The sequence below is a fragment of the Petaurus breviceps genome, unplaced genomic scaffold (assembly GCF_028583685.1).
Source record: "Petaurus breviceps papuanus isolate PSGF00001 unplaced genomic scaffold, PetGlider_PUasm1.0 90165, whole genome shotgun sequence".
NCBI classification, from domain to species: domain Eukaryota; kingdom Metazoa; phylum Chordata; class Mammalia; order Diprotodontia; family Petauridae; genus Petaurus; species Petaurus breviceps.
Window position 1 is genome coordinate 681,765 of NW_027187189.1, and position 13,924 is coordinate 695,688.

At 43.2% G+C, this 13,924-nt stretch overlaps 1 protein-coding gene across 3 annotated transcripts in view; it reads right to left on the reverse strand.

The window, feature by feature from the left end:
• Positions 1–1,592: 1,592 nt before the first annotated feature.
• Positions 1,593–13,924, reverse strand: part of RHBG (Rh family B glycoprotein) — a 52,443-nt gene continuing 40,111 nt past the window's right edge. For 2 of the 3 annotated variants that reach the window (XM_069107610.1, XM_069107608.1), the window contains 9 exons: positions 10,088–10,274; positions 8,962–9,112; positions 8,553–8,700; positions 5,507–5,673; positions 4,736–4,873; positions 4,175–4,308; positions 3,831–3,952; positions 2,374–2,447; positions 1,593–1,849 (listed from right to left, as the gene is read on the reverse strand). In XM_069107610.1, the coding sequence (XP_068963711.1) occupies positions 1,781–1,849; positions 2,374–2,447; positions 3,831–3,952; positions 4,175–4,308; positions 4,736–4,873; positions 5,507–5,673; positions 8,553–8,700; positions 8,962–9,112; positions 10,088–10,274 (1,190 nt within the window). In that variant the 3' untranslated portion in view covers positions 1,593–1,780. The remainder of the gene's footprint in view (positions 1,850–2,373; positions 2,448–3,830; positions 3,953–4,174; positions 4,309–4,735; positions 4,874–5,506; positions 5,674–8,552; positions 8,701–8,961; positions 9,113–10,087; positions 10,275–13,924) is intronic. The other variant, XM_069107609.1, reaches the window with a different exon arrangement.

Consider the following 13,924-nt stretch of genomic DNA (forward strand, 5'->3'; position numbering starts at 1 on the left):
CTATGAAACTGTCCCTAATCCCACACAAGAGAATAAGGGGGAATAAGGATTTATATTTGTTGCTATTCAGTTGTTTCAGTTGTGTCTGACTATTTGTGACTTCATTTGGGATTTTCTTGGCAGAAATACTGGAGTGGTTTGCCATCTCTTTCTCCAGCCCATTTTACAGGTGAAGAAACTGAAGCAAACAGGGTTAAGTGACTTGTTCAGGGTCATCCAAGCTAAGAAGTATCTGAGGCTAGATTTGAATTTAGGAAGATGAGTCTTCCTGATTTCAGGCACAGTACTCTATCCACTGAGCCACCCAGCTGCCCTAAGGATTTACTTGGCCCCTATTATGTGCCAGGCACTGTGCTAAGAGCTTTACAAATATTATCTCATGTGGTCCTCACAACAATCCTGGAAGGTAGGTGCTGTTAATATCCCCATTTTATAGTTGAGGAAATCGAGACAGACAAAGATTAAATGACTTGATTAGGGTCTGGTAAGTGTCTGAGGTCATATTTGAACTCAGGTCTTGCTGAGTCCTGGCCCAGGGCTCTATCCACTGAGACATCTATCTGCCAATGGGCTCCTAATAAGTGTTTATTGAATTGAATTAAAAAGACAGGATGGATTTGAGTTAGTAGGAAACATTTTCCAAAGAAAGATACAATGAAACAAGGGAGTGAAGGGAAGAACTGATTCCTATATCCTTGGCCATCTGGGCTAGAATTTGAATGTACCCTTCTTTGTAGAGGCAGAGGAAGCCTGGAATGACATTGGGAGAGGGAGCTGGGCCTAGAGCCTTTGGCCCTAGGCAGAAGTGTGATACCCTCTTCTGCCTGCCTTGGGGCTCCCTCTAATGGCCACCATAGATCAGCGATGTAGAAGAGGTTTCTGAGAAGGAATCCCGGGTTCACAAGAGAGGCCTCTATGGCCTTCAGGCCTTTTTCCCCCTCCCCTCCTGGGGTATCTCTGCCTTTCCAATCTCTACATAATACCCCATTCATTCTTCCCGCCCAGGGAAAGAGGTTTCAATCAGGTTAGGGGCCAGTTCAGTCAAGCAATTGGGTCCATGAATCTAGTCTGGCATCCCCTGGGGCTCCATTTTTTTCATCACTCATTTCATACCAAGTGGACTTTGTTGTCACATTAGGGAAGGTGAAAGGATATAGCATTTCAGCAGAGTGGAAGAAGGTTGGGTCATGGGAAGGCCTTCCAAGATTCCGTTGAATAAGAAGTGACAGATATGTACAAACGATGCAGTATTTAATCACCTTCATAGTCTCGGTCTTCAATAGCCTCAGGTTAAACATTTAACTTGGTTCTGTGACAGGGGATAAATAAATCAGCCTCTCAGGTCTGAGACAGGCAGACGAAGTGGGGGTGGGGGGTTATTTATCACCGGATTGACTGTCATCCCCCTCAATTCATACCTGCCCTATGATGAGTGCTCCATCCAGCCCAATGATATAACCATCCTTCCCAATGCTTTCTTTCTTACCTGCTCTTTCCCCACCCATTCTCCTTGCCCTTTGTCTCATCCCTGCCTGTGCCCCTGCCATTTCAGGTTTCCTGGCCCAGCCCCTGCAATCTTTCCCAAACAAGGATTGTTCTTAATTGGTGATTATTTCTCTGTTTGAAGCAAGTGACATCAAAGAACTTCACAACAAAAGAGGTGAGGAAGAGCCTCTCCCATATTCATTAGTCATAATCTACCCTCATCACCCCTCAGAGAGGTCCCATAGAAGTCCCCATCCCCCAAACAAGAATGATAATTCTTGCAAAGGGTCACAGTTCAGGCCTGGGTCTCTGTGTCCTCAGACCTCAAGTGTTCCTGGACTTCATCTTCATGCTCAAGAGGGACCTAGAATGTAGAACAAAGGTAGTCGATGAGGGGATAGGAGAAAAGCGTCAGGGGAAAGGGGTCTTGGACAGAGTACAAGATATGGGGCTTTGGGAACGGGAAATGATCTTCCCACCATCTCTGTAGTATCCTTTCCACATTTAAGATGAGAACATGACTAATGTTAAGATATATTTTACATGATTGAACATATGTAACATATCAAATTGTTTACCGTTTTAGGAAGAAGGGAGGGGAGAGAGGAAGGGAGAAAGATTTGGAACTCCAAATTTTGAAAGAAAGTGGATGTTAAAATTGTTTTTACATATAATTGGAAAAAATAAAATACTATTAAAAATAAGATGAGTGAGAGCTGGGGAGGGGCAAGAAAAACAGCAGAACGCAAAGAATCGATTTGAGAAAGGAAGTATGTTAGGCCACAAACAAGTGGGAATAAGAAAGAAAAGGATAGTGAGAGTAGAACATAGTAGTGGTGAAGGAAGAGCCCTGTGGTGTACATCTCCAGAATATCAATTATATTATACCTCCCAATAGATCTGGTCCTCATAACACTGGGAATCAGGAGGGGAACTCAGGCAGGGGAGCCTCAGCAGAAGCCCTGAGAAGAGAAGGGGGAGGGTGTGAAGTTCCTCATATAGGCACCATGTGGGGGTGGGGGGGCAGGTTTAAGGAGAGCACCACAACAACAAAGACTTGGAGAGGAAGAAGAGACCCAAAGAAGATGAGGAAATGACAAGGAAAATGAGCTGCAAAGTAAAAAGAATTGTAATTCTATATCCTGGACTTGAGAAAATCAGAGGAAATGAAATCACAGATCTGGTTCTTCTGCCAAACACAAGAGCTCAGAATGAAGGAAGGTCTGCCTAAAGTCTATTCCTCTCAGAGACTTTCAAACAAGAAGGAAATCTCCATTGATTTCATGAAGAAGGGGAGTTGAGCAAACAATCTTTACATGGCAGCTCTGATGTCTTGGGAAGCAGTGTAGAGTAGCAGAACATTGGACTAGAAGCCAGAACTTCTGGACTCTAGATCTAGCTCTTCTACTAATTCACTATGTTGGGCCCAGTCAAGTCCCTTCTCTGGGCCTCAGTTTCCCCATCTTTAAAAATGATGGGGCCAGGTGTGGTGGTATACACCTCTGTAATTCCTTCTCCTGGGGTGACCAAAGCTGGTGGATCACTGGACAGCAGCAGAGCTAGAGACAATCAGGTGTCCTCACCAATGCCAGCACCAATATGGTGAGACCTAGTGAGTGAGGCCACCAGGATGCCCATGGAGGGGTGGACTGGTCAGGTTGGAAATGGAGCCAGTCAAAGTTCCCATGCCAATCAACAATGGGGATCAGGACTGTGAGTGGCTGCTGGGCAAGAGAGGGAGACTCAGTTTCAAAAAAACTAATCAAAATGACAGGATTGGGTTTATTGATCTTTTAGCTCACTTCTAGCTTTCTGACATTTTGATTCTACTTCCTCTCCCCAGCCCTATTCACTCTGCCTATAGCCTCCATTCCTGTTGCCTGAGGTTGAGCTGCCCTCTGGTGGAGATACAGGGCAAAGCTCAGAAGGTTTGGGTTACATAGAAAGCTATGATATTCACCTTTGGACATCAATTACATCCCTCTGGCTCTGGATGTCATTTTATCCCTTCTTTGTATCTGTGCTGGGCCAAAAAGAGTCGCTTCTCTTCTCCAAGATACATGGGGATGGAAATTCCACCACACCATCCTGCCATCACCCTATCTAACCCGCATCCCTCCTGCTCCTTTCACACTAAACCCTATAAATATGGAACCTCATAGCTTCTCTCTCTAGAGAATCCCCATGGACAGAGAATCCCCAGATTCCAGTGTGACAACCATTTTCTTTTCTGTCCCTTGACTCCTGTCATTTCCTATACTCATCCCCCATCCCTTTTTTTTTTCCTCGCAGGATCACAGTGAGTCAAGGATAGTAGATAGTGGGGATGAGGGCTCCTCACTCACCTCCAATTCCTCCACCCAATGAAGCCAACACTAGGGTTGCAAAGAGCCCAAAGAGTTGATACACAGCCTGAGATGTTGCACTTCGATGGCCTTCAGCGATCAGGGGAAATACACTTTCCAATCTGAAAGAAAAACTTGGGATTGGAGTTAAGAAATTCCAGAAAGACTAATGGTGACTATAGGAAGAGTGGGTCCCAAGAGCAGTTTAGTGTATTCTGATGCATACCAAAAAGAGACATTCAAAAGACACCCATCAACATCTGTGCCTGGAAGGTAACAAAGGAGACATTACCCCAAGTGACCACTGGTAAAAGTATCCTCTTCCTTGATGTGGACAAACTCACCCATCTCCATAGGTTTGATGGGTGGCCAACCCGGCCACAAGAGCACCAAGGAGGGCTCCCAGGACCCCTGGCATTCCATGGAGGTTATGGACTCCACATGTGTCTTGGACTTTGAACTTTGACTCAAGAATGGGCTGAGAAACACCAGGGAGAGACATTACACAAATAAATAAGTGTCACTGGAATGTGGTCCACCCTCCCTGCTCTGCCCCCAATCTCTCCTTTCACAGAATCAATGTTAGAGCCAGTCAAAGACTATGATTTTACGAATAAGAAAACTTGGGGCCAGGGAGAATTGAATTGACTTGCCCAAGGTCACACAGGTGTTAGATGGCAGACAGGACATAAACCCAGTTCTTCTGACTCAAATACAATGCTTTGTACTATGCTGTACTTCCTCCTCCCTAGTCCCTTGCTTCCCCACCATAAGAAGACCAAACCCCAGGGTGACTTGTTAATCACTAAATTTATGGACTTGGGGCAGGACATTTGGGTTCTAGCCTTAGGTCCTAGCCTCCTTCAACCTCTTGGTTTTGCCAGGATGAAGAAAAATAACTGTACCATGAGGAACTTGTATCCCAGGGTGGAGATGGTCCCAGCCAGGAATCCAGCAATCAGGGCCCCAAAAGGTGTAATCATCATTTCCCCAGAAGTCCCCACAACCACCCCACCTGCCAGTGCTGCATTCTGGATGTGGACCTGAGAGTATATTGGGGAGGGGAGATGGAAATTAAAATGATAGCTGTCAGCAGAAAAGCCTTTCTAAGATCATCACATTTATCCCCTGTCTCAGTGATCAAGAATTCCCCCTCAGTTCCATCACACTTCTGTCTCCTCCCAAGGAGTCCCCTGATATGGTCCTTTTATTCCTAAATATCCCTCTTACATTCTCTTTTTTGGGGGGGAGGGAAGGCAAGGCAATTGGGGGTAAGTGACTTGCCCAAGATCACAGGCTAGTTTTGTGTTAAGTGTCTGATGCTGGATTTGAACTCAGGTCCTCCTGACTCCAGGGCCAGTGCTCTAGTCACTTCGACACCTAACTGTCTCCATCCCCCCCCCTTTTTTTTTGGAGTCCTCCTACATTCTGACCTCCATATCTCCTGCCATCCTTCTCCATTGTCATCTGTGTAGATGGAGCCCAATATGTCCCATTCAAATTTCTCTTCCAGAGAATCTCCCTTTCAGCCAGCCAAATGGTGTATCCTAATCCCCCAAGCTCCCCATCCCCTTTGCATTCCCAGCACTTCTCTTCCCATGGCTGTCCTCTGTTTTTTTAGCTGAGGAAGAGAAGCAATAATAGTTAGAAAACTAGGTCCTGTTGGATACTCTTACCATGTCCAGCTTCCCTTCTCTACTTAGGAGTGCTGATAAAGCAAAGGTGCTCAAGGTGCTGGCCCCCAGGGAGTAGTATGTGTTAAGGGCTGTTCGGTGCTGGCCATCCCCAGTATTTGTGGGGGCTGAGTTGAAGCTTGGCCAAAAGATCCACAGGAAGATGGTTCCTATAAATCAAGGGAAAGGAACCTTTTTTTCTCTCAAGGACCACACACACATACACACACACACACACAAAACGGACATACAACACAGACACACCATCAACTGAAGACCACAAATTTTTTTAAAATGAATTCAGAATGTTGTTTTTTGGAGGGAAGAAATATAAGAGATACATTTGTGTCTTCCAAGTTTTTCAATTAGACATGCCCCATGGGAGAAAGAATGGTTCAGAAAATACTGTAAAAGATGCAGTTTCTGATGACTTTATGACAAAGTTGTCACAGCTACGTTCTTTTGCTGTTCTCTTTGTCCCAGATCTCAGGCAGCTCAGTAATGTGCCTCCTCCCTGCTTTTCTATCCTGGGAAACACACCCACAGACTCAAAACTAAAGGAATGCAGAGACAACCCAACAGCTGTGCTACCTCACTCTGACTAGAACTCACCTGTCTTCCCACTCTGTCCCTGGTCCAAGTACTATCACCTCCTGAACAAGCAGTGTGATGAAGACCAGCCTTCAAGCAACAGCCCTGAAAATGTTGCCACTGGGGGCTGGATGTAGGCCATTGCCAATATGTTCAAGAAAAGCAGTACATTTCTTAACACCACTTACTATAGCAGCCCTTTTTTTGCCCTCACAGGTCACTTGCACTGCCTTCCTTGTTGTACCAGTCATGAAATACAAGTGCACATAAATAATAATAGCCAACAAGTAATAGAGTTTTAACGTTTGCAATGCACTATCAATATATACTGATCTGAATATAGAACATTCTATGATCCTCTTTTAGAATTAAGAATAGGGAACATAAATCAATATTCAATGAATGCAAATAGTATTAAAAGATGTACTTCAGGTCTGTATTATGTTCTGTTCAGGTAAAAAGAAAGAAAAACAGAAATAAACTGAGGTGTTCTGTATGTTTTAACACATACTTAAAAGAAACAGGTCTAAGATAGAGACTAACTGAAGGACTTAGTAAATAATTCCTCTTGAATGGTAAAAAAAACTTTTATTAGCAACAATAACACATTTATGGTACATATGCATATTACAAAGGACTTTATATATAGTTTATCCTCTCAACATCCCTATGAGGTGGATAGTACAAACACATGTCCAAGATCACACAACTAGTAAAATACCAGGTCAGAACTCAGACCCAGCATTCTTTCCACTATGCCATGCTGTGTAGCCCTGGGCTCCATAGATAGAAGAGGGAGCGAGGAATCCCACACTTGTGCCTCATGTCACACTGTCCCCTATAAGGGAGAACATAATCCATGGAAACTGGAGGAGTCTGGATAATTGTCATATTCTGTCTTTGGAGTTTCATTTTGAGTGGAATGCATGGAGTTTGTGGCCACTATGGTGGCTTGACTAGCCACAACTGGAGAGTAAGGCCCTAAGTACTTTTGCCATTGAGAGGGAAGGCTACAATAATTAGCCTGGTCAAGTTCACATGGAGCTCTGACCCTGAAACTTTCAGCACTGAGGCAAAGGCCACGACAACCTTGGGATCTTGTTGAGACACCAGAGCTGCAAACTGCAGTGTAACTCCCAACTGAGCTGTAAAGATTGCCTAGGTTGACCCTTACTTGAAAATAAGAACAATCTGGTGGAAGTGTGTTTAGGAAACAGCACATGAAAAGTACATCCATTATTGTTTTCTGTTCCTGTTTTGTTTTCATAGCAGTGCCACAGACTCAAAGAATGATAAAACTTCAAGATCATCCAGGTCAGAGAAAAAACGAATCTGAGAGAAGTAAAGTGACTTGCTCAAGGCCAAATAAGGTTAGTGGCAGAGTCAGGATTGTACTCTGGTTCTCTGGCCTCCCCATCATTTCTACTACTTCCTCTGGTCATCTTTGTTATCTGCATGAAGTTTATTCTACCTAATAAGGAAACACCACCACCTGTTGGCAAAAATTTTGAACAGTAGATGGAACATTCAAATCTATATAGTAACCAAAGAGGTCACACCCATGAAGTCTAAGGAGTCTTAAGGAAGTGCCAGTGAGATGAGATCCTAGAAATTATTAAAAACAAAGATCCAAAAGATCTTACATAAGAATCTAAAAAGATCTAATGAATGAACATCAGAAGAGAAGACCCTCTGAATAAAAATGAAGATATTTAATGACCAAAATATTCAAGACTATTGCGAAGACAGGTGTCACATATTGTGCATGTTTTCAGGCTTTTTCAATGTGTTGGTTGGTTGTGCTGATCTGTTCCTCTTTTTCCTTTTGTCTTCAAAAAATACAATGTGTTATATGGGATGGCTTGTTGGGAAGAAGAAGAGGAAGGACATAGGGAGGAAAACAATGATGATGTAAAAAAAAGAAGACATTAATAAAAACATATTTTTTAAAAGACTATTATATTGAGAATATGGACCTTGCCCATAGAAGGGTCATTAAAGGTCATGTATTTCAACTCCTACATGATCAGAAATACTTTCTCCAATATTCTTGACCCTTTTTCAGTCTCTGCTTTAAAATGTTCAGTTATGGAGAAATCATGACTTCCGGAGGTGACCCATTCTACTTTTGGACAGCATGAAGTCTTTCCTTACATAGAATTTAAAAATTTTGTGCACTTGTACAAAAGTTGTCCTTTAAAAGAGGTGTAGTAACAAACTATACTTTTGAAAAACTTTTAAAAAATAAATGGTATACCTTACCTGTTTTTCCCCAGGTGCTTCTCAAAACATACCTATGTATTTTTACTCCTTCCCTAGAATGCTTCCAGCAGACATTAAAGGATATGATCTGAATGGAGCCTTGACACCAGGGGCATTTGTCAAGTCTTGGTCCCCACCAGGCCATGCAGGCTATACTGGGGCTCTCTCTGCCCTCAGCCCTGCCCTGACCCCTTACCAATCATAGCAAAGAGGTCCGAGTGGTAGACGGAGCCTTCCCGGTGTTTGCTCTTGTCCAGGTGTGATCGGTAAAGAACTCTGGAGACAACAAGCCCAAAGTAGGCACCAAAGGTGTGGATGGTCATGGAGCCCCCAGCATCTTTCACCTGGTAGGGAAGAGACTGCTGAGAGAGGGGCCAGTGTTCTACCTGCTTCTTCCTCCTTCCCCATCCTCTTTTCACTTTTTCCCACCCCAAAATTTTCAATCAGACTGGTTCCCTGGACCAAATGCCCACCTCACCTCCCCTTGCAGTAAAACCAACCATATCCACACTCCCTTTTCCTGAAAACTTCTCAGATCTAACATATTACCTTTACTACTACATACCCTAGGGAAGTTGGGAGAAGAAATCATTGTAGGCTCTCACCCCAAGAAGATTGAGGAGGATGAATTCATTGACCCCAAACAGTGTCACCTCCAGTAGAGACATGAGCAGCAGCTGTACAGGGCTTGTCTTGCCCAACACAGCCCCAAATGAAATCAGAACAGCTCCAGTGCAGAAATCAGCATTGATCATGCTGGGAAGAATGGGAGATTGGGAGGTAGGGTAAGGAGGAGACAGTTGTGGAGAGTAGGAATAGGAGATAGCCAAGGACATATAGAAGGAAAAAATTAGCATCAGAGAAAAGTAACACAGGAAAACTAATCCCTGCCCAGAGCTAGAAGGAAACAGTGCCTCCAATTTATATGGTTCTTTTCAGTTTCCAAATAGTCTAAAAACCCTTCTCATTTGAGCCTAACTACATGCTGTGAAATAGGTATCACCACATTATCACCATCTGACAGAGAAGAAACTGAGACTGAGAGAAATGAAGTGGGTTAGATCAGGATCATATTAGCTACCAAGAGGCAAAGGCTAGACGTGAACCCAAGTATTCTGACCCTAGTTCTAGTACTGGAGCTTAAAAAAATCAGTCTAGGAAGAAAGCTCAAAAAAACTGGGTAGGGGAAGCAGAGGAAAAAGAAAGTGGGTATCAAACAAAATAGAAAAGAAAACTAATAGTGGAATTAAAAGAAATTGAGATTAAAGAAATCAAGCCATAGAATAATAGGTAAGACAGTGGACCTACATAGGAATTAGGCAACAAGCTTAAAAAAAAATTTAATTAGAGGCGGCCAGGTAGCACAGCAAGTAATAGCACCAGCTCCAGTGTCGGGATGACCTGGGAATCGAAACCGGGCTCCGACACTTAGCACCACACCCAGAAATAACTGGCCGTGTAACCTTGAGCAAGTTACTTAACCCCGATTGCTCATTTAAAAAAATAATAATTAGCCTCTGCCCCTCTTTTCAGTTTCTTTTGTATAAGAGATCTTTGGGGCTAGAGAGTTGTGATTCAGGAAAGCTTTCTAGAGGAATAGATGTTGGAGGTTTCTATACAAATATACCTGTGCCTACAAGTTACCACATGGACTCCTAAATGTGGCCCTAAAGGAAAAGGAAAAGAGAAGGGGAAAGAGCACTTTCCCATCTTTCATCACCACCCCCTCACCTTTCCACACCAATGTAGATCTTGCCTTCATGAAAGGAGTGGAGGAAACCCTGGACCAGAGTGGACCACTGCAAAGAAAAGGCTGACAAGAGAAAGTTGAAGCCAATGCTGCTGAACCCATAGCGCTGGAGGAAGGTCATTAGAAAACCAAATCCAATGAAGATCATGGTATGGACATCTTGGAAACCTGAGGGGGAGGGAGAGTCTGAGATCAGACACTTGGATCTGAAAGAAACACCACTAGGGGCAGCCTGGGCCTGGTTAGACAGAGTGCCCCTGAATTCAAAGGAAGGTGCTTACTCTGCCCTTCTTCCTTCCAGGGCTCTTTGAATGACCCTCCAGCTCCTGCCCCTGTTTCCCATGCTGCTTTCTCCTCTTCAGACTGGCCTGAACTGCCTCGGAGCTGGACGGTGAACCTATAAAACTCCCCAAGTGTGTCTGAGGGTGGGGGGATGAACCATTTCACCTTGTCCTTTGTACCTTCCAGAGCCTGGCAGCTTAATCCAGTATGACTCAGATGAGTCTTGGGTCTCCCTAAAGGAAGGGTTCTTATTAGCCCTTTTTGTGCCATGGACCCCTTTGGCAGTCTGCAAAAGCCTATAGAACTCTTCAGAATAATATTGTCAAATACACCACAAACACAGGATTACAAGAAAAACCAATTATATTGAAATAAAAATGTAACTTTTCCCAAGTTCTCAGATTTCTCCCCTGAAATCTATTCACAGACCTTTTGGTTTAATAACCAGGAGAGGACTGGGTTTCCATCCCCCTTGGAAGGGCAGGAAAATTTGAACTGTTCTTTTGGGATTATTCCCTACCACACTTGCCCTGTCCCCATGTCTCTCACATTCCCAGCTGTTTAGATGTTGCTTAATCTTCATCTGCCTTGGTCCAGTGCCCACATTTTCATTCCCACTGTAGAGACAGAGCCCAGTGGGGTTCCCTCCTTCCTCCTCTCCCTCACTCCTCCATTCAAAAATTCCTATCTTATGGGGAGTCCTTTATCCTGTCTAAACTCCACCCCCTTCTGACTTAGTACTCTGTTTCTCCTCTTTGCTCCCATTTTGGTATATTCCCCTTTGGCCTACATTTATATGCTGATTTCATAAACTTTACATTATTTGCACTCAAAAAAAGTAGCAGAGACACTGATAATAATAACTTATTTAGCTTAGGAATGTAATATTTGACTTTCTATGAGCAAAGTTATATTACTTTTCCTACTTTAGCTAGACAGATATTAAAATGAGTTTGCATTCTCTAGATACTCATTGAGTGAGGGGAGTTTCCAGATCTAGGCTGAAATCTAGAGGAATGGATTCATTTGGGAAGGGTTTTCCCTATTATGTATGTAGAAACTAATAGAGATCTACCAATTATGTCCAATTTGGTACTTTTTCTGGGTCTGAGAAGAGAGAGCTGAATTGAACAAATGTTGTCTTAGTTGTTTTCTGTAGGCTTTGAAATGACACAGGATGATGAGTGTTGGTCAAGCTGACCACAAAACTTTGGCTAGTCCCCAGTGCCATCTTTCTGGGGACCTAAGATCAGTCCACACAGTCATGCTAATAATAGCAAAGGACTTTTAGTTTGGTGATGTCCATGTGACAAAGTAAAGGAAACAAGAGACGAAGACTTCAGAGAGCACAGGAAACCTGTATCTTGGAACTTGAATGAGAACAGGTTGGATGACCCCACACTTGTCAGGGATATAGGAGAATGGCTTCCTGTTTAGAATCACTTGGACTAAATGACCTCTGAGGGCTCTTCCATTTGGATTCTGTGATTCTGGAAAGTGAGGTAGAGAGGAATCTCTTGGTATGTTCTGGGGGTTCATGAACAAGAAGCTGTCCTAGGATTAAATACTCACTTCAGATGAGGCCAAAAGTGGCTAAAATTTATGTGTATGTAATTAACAATTGAATATAAATATAGACAGATTTATCATATTCATAGAGAGGCTCACAGCATAGACCATAAGCCCATAAAATTGTATCTGCCCAGGTTTCAAAATATTCCTCTTGCTCCCTTACATCCATTCTCCTTCTACTTTCCCAGTCATTGAGAGAGCAAGACTCTACCTGTAGCAAATACACCCAGATGTAACCCCACCCCATCATCTCTCTTCCAGGCACAGATAAAAGTTCACATAAAACTCTACACACAGGAAGCCACAATGAAAGACAGCCTCCTACCTAAATCAATTTGCAAACACTTATTGAGTCTCTGTTCAGAACTTAAGGATGGCTGCTGGGGGAGATTCCCCACCCACGGGGAACTCACAGGGTAGTAGACACACACATACACAAATAATTTTGATATATAGTATGACATGATAGCGATATTGTAAAAGTGTGAAAAGTGATACATGAAGTCAGAGAGGGGAGGAACATCACCACTATTTGTAGGTGTCAGAAAAAGCGTTGTGAATGAGGAAGCATTTCAGTTAGACTTTAAAGAACAGGTATTGAAGGGAATTCATAGGAACACAGATTTAAAGCTACAAGAGCCTTTAGAAGCTATGTAGTCCAATCCTATTTTACAGATATGGAAACAGGCCCAGCGGGGTTAAGTGACTTGTCCAAAGTCACATGGCTAGTAAGTGACTAGGTAGGATTTGAATCAAGATCTCCTGACTCCCAAGTCTTTCTGTTATAACATATAGCCTCTATTCAACAGTTTAGAAGGAAAAGGAATAGTGTAAGCAAAGACATACAAGTGAAAGAGGAGAAGTTCAGGATCCAGAAGAGTCAACCTCTTATAACAGGATAACACCAGAAAAGCAGAGTAGCACTAGACTGTGAAGAGCCTTGAATGGCAGACCAAGGAGTTTGAACTCCAGTAGGCAATAAGGAGACAATGAAGATTTTTGAGGAGATATGTGCTATAACTGGGTCTATGAAAAGAAAGAACGATCTAATAACCTCAAGAATGGATTGGAGGGCAGCTAGGTGGCATAGTGAATAGAGTCAGGAGGACCTGAGTTCAAATCCAGACTCAAACACTTAACATGTACTAGCTGTGTGACCTTGGGCAAGCCACTTAACCTTGTTTGCCTCCATTTCCCCACCTGTAAAATGAGCTGGAAAAGGAAATGAAAAACTACTCCAGTATCTCTGCCATGAAAACCCCAAATAGGGTCACAAAGAATCAAACATTACTGAAAACAGCTGAACAACAACAAAAATGTACCAGGCACTCTGCTAAGCACTAGGGATACAAAAAAAAGGCAAAATAGTCAGTCCCTACCCATAGGGAGCTCACAATCCATTTGGGGAGATCATAAGCAAACAAATACAAATAAGCTATATACAGGATAAATAGGCAATAATTAAAAAGGGAATGCACTAGAATTAAAAGGGCTTGGGAAAGGCTTCCTCTAGAAGAGGGGATTGTAGCTGGGACTTAAAGAAAGCCAGGGAAGCCAATAAGTAAAGATGAGGAGAAAGATCATTCTAGGCATGGAAGACAGCCAGAGAAAACTCTCAGAGCTGAAAGATGGAGTGTCTTGTTCTTGGAGCAGAAGGAGGCCAGCGGCACTGGACTGATGAGTATGTGGAAGGGAGAGAGGTAGGAGAATGACTTTGGACACCAAACAGATTTTGTGTTTTATCCTGGAGGTGAGATGGAGTCATCAGAGGTTGACTAGGGAGTAACAAGGTTGTAATAATGAAATTAGGGCAATAGTGCAGGTGGGTAGTGATGAGGAGGGGCAGCTGTAGAAACAGAGAGGGGGGAGAGATGCAAGAGGTGTTCCAGAGGTAGCATTGTCAGACCTTGTAATTGACTAAATATGAGAGATGAGGCAGCAGCAAGAGTCAAAGATAACCCCAC